Source organism: Manacus candei, unplaced genomic scaffold (genome assembly GCF_025592945.1).
Source record: "Manacus candei isolate 608988 ecotype Guabito, Panama unplaced genomic scaffold, ASM2559294v1 h1tg000017l, whole genome shotgun sequence".
NCBI classification, from domain to species: domain Eukaryota; kingdom Metazoa; phylum Chordata; class Aves; order Passeriformes; family Pipridae; genus Manacus; species Manacus candei.
In genome coordinates, this window is record NW_026138065.1 from 6,682,275 (window position 1) to 6,688,274 (window position 6,000).

General features: G+C 46.5%; 1 protein-coding gene across 1 annotated transcript in view; it reads right to left on the reverse strand.

The window, feature by feature from the left end:
* Positions 1-2,665, reverse strand: part of ADSS2 (adenylosuccinate synthase 2) — a 38,184-nt gene extending 35,519 nt beyond the window's left edge. Inside the window, exon 1 of the mRNA XM_051783346.1 lies at positions 2,433-2,665. Within this exon, the coding sequence (XP_051639306.1) occupies positions 2,433-2,594 (162 nt within the window). The 5' untranslated portion in view covers positions 2,595-2,665. The remainder of the gene's footprint in view (positions 1-2,432) is intronic.
* Positions 2,666-6,000: the final 3,335 nt, after the last annotated feature.

Below are 6,000 nucleotides of genomic sequence, written 5' to 3' on the forward strand. Positions count from 1 at the left end.
TCAGCTAATTGTGCCTAAGTAAGTACTTGGTTCCAAATGTCACAGCTGGCCAATCAAACAAGTCACTGGAATCATCAGCACACCTGCTACATAGGAGACAAGAAGGCACGGCCATAGATTTGAGAGTACAACTTCTTGGAATGCCTTTATAGGCATTGTAAAATTAAGCAATAAGTTGCTTCTCATTTCTGGGGCAGGACATTTTTTATGCTAGGGTTGACAAGGGTCAACCCTAGAGTGTTTCACTGCAAGTATAACCCAAGTTTCTAAGACATCTTAGACCTGCTACAACAACTTCCCTAGTCCTCCAACAGATGTACTAATAAATTTTCCACAAGAACACGCTGGAAATATTTGATGTCATCCACAGGCATTCTAGCAACTCTGGTGTGATGAACAGAAAGGACCATCGTGGAATACGTAAGAGTATAGTGTTGAAATAAGGATCAGAAGCTCCAGTTACGGAAAGCTGATATTAGCAGGGGCCAGACCAAGTGTGTTGTGACTTTTCTTCCTGGACTTGTACCACTACAAAAAGCACAAGGGTCACACTCTAATTTACCAGCAGTAACAAAAGCATCACAAATATGCTCACATACATAACAAGATTATGTAATAATATTAAATTATTTAATAATTTAATAATACATTTACTTAATAGCTCAGTACCACTGAAAGAAAATATTCCTATTTTCCCCTCTCATTCTGAGAAATTGTTCTTTGTGCTTACCCTGTCCTGGGCTCTCCTATTCACCAAGGCCCTCTAAGCCAATGAAGTTCAGTTTTATTTTCTAAAACTGCAGCAAGTAAATCCAACAGAAAATAGTTTCCTGCCACTCCGATGAGTTTAATCAACTTACAGAACTGTTCAAGTGCCAGAGTCAGGGCATGGGAGGAGACTTGGGGAGCACAGCCATCAACAGGAAAGGGAAGAAAGGAGGAAGAAAAACTCCTTACTTCATCAGAAGCAACAAGCTGTTAGAAATGGCAGATCTGGCCAGGAAATTCAAGACTGAGATAACACCATAATTTTTCCCTTTTCTTGATCCTTTACCGAGTGGATTCAAAACAACCAACAAATACTTTAAGACATGTGCACACAGAAATTCATGGTTTGCCTCTCTGTCTCTCCTCTAAAACTTCCTAGCATTAAACATACACACTCACCTGGGTGCCCTTCAAGTTTCAAGAACAAAGTCGTAAAGGACAAACTGAGTCACTATGTTCTATGACCCACAAAGCCAGGCAGTCACGCCACAGCACCAAATCAGATTATTTTAAAAAACCATGATCTAAGGGGGGAAAAAAATTTCATTTGTGAAAACATTATTTAAAAATATGTTTGTTTACTTCAAAATTAAATTCTGTGAAGTTCAAGGTATTGATTTGTCAGCTTTGCAAGGACTTGTTTTTGAAAACGCCAGTTTATGTGCAGTTCTCATTGGATAACACAAACCTTCAGCGCCTGCACTCTCCGGGGAAGGGTATGCTCTTCCAAAATATGTTTATTTAAGACCAAATTTAAATTGTGCATTCAACAAAAGCACATACATAACAATACTTACAAGAAGCCTGCACATTTTGTAGGCATTTTTTGCTACTATATCTCTTAACTTTAAGAAAACACCGTGCATGGCTTTAGCTCATTGTGCTGTACTCTACAGCACTACTGAACTAGAGATGTTAAGAAAAACATCTCCTCGGATCTGTGTTGTTTTAACGTAGGCATTTAAGAGTACTGTGCTCACAGGCTAGACTCGTCTGGTTGTTTGTGTTTTTCTCTTTTGCTGGAATAAGGCCTCTACACAGAGAAAAAAAATTATAAATAAATAAACAAAGAGCTAAACATAAGATTCCATTGACATAACAATCCTGAAAGCAAGGGCAGGCGAGTCCTCTAGCAGCTCGTTTTAGCCGAAGAGCCCGAGTTGTGGCGGACTACAGGGATCCCCCCACGTGCATCCTGCAACTGGCGCTCGGCTCCGCGCAGCTCCCGGCGCTGCGGCCCGGGAGGGTTCCCGCCGACACAGCCGGGAAGGGGATCCTGGCCCCGCGGCGATGCTGCGGGAGCAGCCGAGTGCGGCCCCATCCCGGCGCCCCCCCCCAACACGAAGGGTGGGAAGCCTGAGGGGGAGGGAGGACCCGATCCCGGGTGCGTTCCTCCTGCCAGGGGCCAGCTCTGGGCGACGAGGAGGGCGCCTTCCTCCTCCTCCTCCTCCCCCGGCGCCGGGACAAAGAAGGCGCGGGAGGGCTGCGGGGCAGCGGAGCCTTTCCCGGTGAGAGCCCCACAGCCCCCGCCGACTCCGGCCCCGCGCCTCCCCGGTCGCTGGGGGGAGAACCGTGGCGGGCACAAGCGCCCGGCGGGGCCGCCCGCCTCAAGGTGACATCCGCGGCCTCCTCCGAGCCCCCGGCCGCCTCCTCCTCCTCCTCACCTGGCACCTGCAGACGATGTCGGCGTCCTGCGCCAGTAGATCCACCACCTTGCCCTTGCCCTCGTCGCCCCACTGTGCGCCCAGCACGACGGTGACCCTGTTGCCGGGGCGGCGGGCGGCGCACTCGCCGTTGGGGATGGCGGGGCCGCCGTGCTCCGCCATGGCTCGCGCTGCCCGCTCCGGCGCCGCTCCAGGCACATGCGGCAGCGCGCGGCGGCTCCGCTCCCCCCGCCTCCGCCTCCTCCTTCCCCTCCCCGCCGGGCGGGCGGGCGGTGCCGCCGCTCCCGCGTCCAGGTGGTGCCGCCGCCTACTGGCCTGGCCTGCCCCGCTGCTCCCCGCCAGCCCGACCACTGCCCTCAGCCGGAGCTCCCCTCGCACTCCCGTAAAAAAACAGAGCCGCCGCCGCTGCCCCCGGACGCCGTTTTTCTCCTGCCACTCCCTCCGCGCCTCGCGGCCGCGACTACACTACCCAGCGTGCCGCGCGGCCTCCTCCGCGGGGAGGCCCGCAGGGAGGCGAGCGCAGTGCACGCTGGGGCGCGTAGTCCCCTTTCTGCCACCTGCGGCAGGACAGCGCCCCGGCGGCTGCCCCAGGCGGCCCCGCGGCGGCAGAGGCTGAGCCGGGCGGGAGGGAGGGGTCTGGGGCGGCCATGCCAGGGCGGCCGGGACGGGTTAGAGGCGGCGCCCAGCAGGGGTGGAAGGAGGGGGTCAGGGGCGCAGATGTTGTGCATATTCCCCAGAGGTGGCTCTCGTTACCCCTCGGGTTTCAGCTGCCGCCGGACCTGCGGCCCCTGTCGCGGGTGTCAGCCCTGCGTGTGTGTGTGCGCAGCGTGTCAGAGCATCGCCCGCCTGGTTAGTGTTGCTGGATTAATGATCACAGGAGTGTAAATTACAGTTTGGGGAGCCAGGGGGTGAATGTAAAAGGCCATTTTCTCCAGAGACACCGGAACATGGCCCCAAGCCTATTCATGAGAGCATAGCAGAGAAAAGCTTTCATCATGTGCACTTAGAAGTGGAACTGACGTCTCAGTGGCTGTTTTCATTCTTTCCTGCTTCACAGAACCAACAACCCTGGGGGAAGATTTTTTTTTCCTTGGTAAAGTAGCTATTAAAAAGACATAAAAATCTGAATGATGTAATTATTGCTAAGACAGTTATTCAAAGACCTGAGTCACTGAACAGTCACAGTCTGCAGCTGTCTGGCGGGCTGTAGTGCTTGATTTTAGTTGCTTCTTTGCTCCTTCAGATTTACTCCAACCAAGAAGTTGGCGATCTATAAAAGACGCTGGAGAAAAGTTTAACTGTGTCTTGTAAAGCTAGGGAGACATATAACAGATAATTAAAGTTGTCAGCATTTCTTAAACAATTGAAAATGTCTAAATCCTGAATGTCAGTGCAAAGAGATGCTACGACCAAGTAGTCAGTTCAGAACAAAGATGTTGAACAATTGCAAATGATGGGAGGCAATTGTGTGTATACACTTCAAAGAGCGTAGTTCCTTAAAGGTACCTTAATAGTCCATATTTTGTCTGCTTATCCTAAAAAAAAAATACATAGACATGGTTTCTGTATCACTGCACAGAGCTTGTGGGAGTCACTAAAAGCCACAAGGAGCTGCTGAAATCAGTTTCTCCAGTCTTGTTGACACAATGGCAAACTTTGTTTTACTACACTCACTTCTGAGGCCATGGGTCATCTCACCACTCCCCAAACAATGGTCAAGATTAATGTTTCAGGATATGATTTTCCAGTATAGCTGAATCATATTAACACCTCACCGTTGCCAATACAAATATTCCCTTGGATCTCAAAATAAATTTGAGCCTCTCTTAGTGTCCTAGTAATGTGGTATTAATGTAATGCCACTTTCCAAAGAGTCTCAGGCACAGGAATCCATTGTTCTGCTATTTTTTAGTGTAGAAGAGCTCTAAGATTATGTCTTGATATAGTTTCTTGATAGGAAGGAAAGCTATAAATACTTCACTTGCAGAAAACCTGTAAGTGTTAATCTTAATGAAGATCAAGTTAATCAATACTGACTGGTACTGTCAAGTTCAGAATTTTTCTTTAATATATGGCATTATGTGCGTCCATCATCCACCCTCTTTTCCTTGCAAACTAAATGGAGGCTTTCATTCTAATATTAAAAGATACTAAATACTCTTTACTGACACAACTCACTAACTGTATTTATAATATAGTTCTAAAACATGGTAACTCTTGACCAAAGTATGAACACAACTGGTGTCTAATGCCCCTTACCAAAAACAGGCATTGCACTTGTGGTTCATTCACTATAGGCAAGAAAACCATCAAGAGCATGCAGTGGTACTGTACTGGGTTTTCCCTCTAACATGCATGGACTATATTAACTTTTTTTGCTACTTGGGCAAGCTGAATCTGCTCTGTGAGAGGTCAGGTGGGTATTTAGAGGTGGCACAAAATAGCAAGAGTTTATATTCAATGAATGAAGGAATGTGAGTGCCTCTTCTGGCATTAGCAAGATGGTATATAGGATTGACTTTGTAAAACTGAACCCATGGCAGAAGCGTTCACTGATAAAGTTTAGGTTGTATTGTCTTTGGGATTCTTCAATGCTATTGACTGGGTATGAAAACTAGAGAGTTACATTTATCACAGATTCACTCTAATTTGGGTACATTCAGGCTTTTCATGTGACTGCATTTCCCGCATCCCAGTAAATTACAAAAGACTCAGGAAATTTTTATAAATGCTGAACAGAAGCAGTATGAGACATGCATTTCATTCAGATGTGTCAAAGATACATGTAGAATTGTTACATCTATATGTTTTCGATTATACTGACAAAGTATCCCACATATTCTGATTGTGCATTTAAAAATTATGTACAAAGTAGTTTAGAGGAGAATTTGGGTAAGATCTCCAGTAAATCAAAAGTAAGCATGAACAAAGAGAAAATGCTGTAACAAGCAAGAAGGCCAGCTGGACTATTGGCTGATGGGTCGTAGTGGGCTATTTCTTTCTCCTTAATAGTACTTCTTAATTGTGTTGAAGGACTACTGAATGATGTTAATACTTTTTTGATACAGTTTCTCCTACTGTAAGCAATTTCTGAGTTTCAGGGAAAGTATAGATTGAAGAAATAACTGTTGGCAGTGAAAATGTCAGGGCACGTGGTCTATGGTAGGAGTTTTCTGTTAAAATTGGTTCTGCCTGTGACAGTGATGTATTACACAGATATTTTACACTGAGGTCTTATCTGCACTAGAACAGTGGTTGCAGAAAAGTAGTCTGTGGGCCACGGTTAGCTAATCTGCATATGTCCTAGAGAACTGTGTTAAACAATAAAATTTTGAAGTTTTTCACTAATCTCATTAAAATATTCAATAAAATATCAGTTTTACTTCCTGATTATTTACAGCATCTTTAGAGCGTTTTCCTCATTTAATTTGATGTTAAGATGTAGAGTGACACAAAAAATATTAGGTATTGATAGTCAAAAGAAGTCTAAGGATCACTGTGCCAGACACGGTTGGCATCTGTAGAACTTCAAACTCTCCAGAATGCTGTCAGCTTAGCTTAGGAGGAA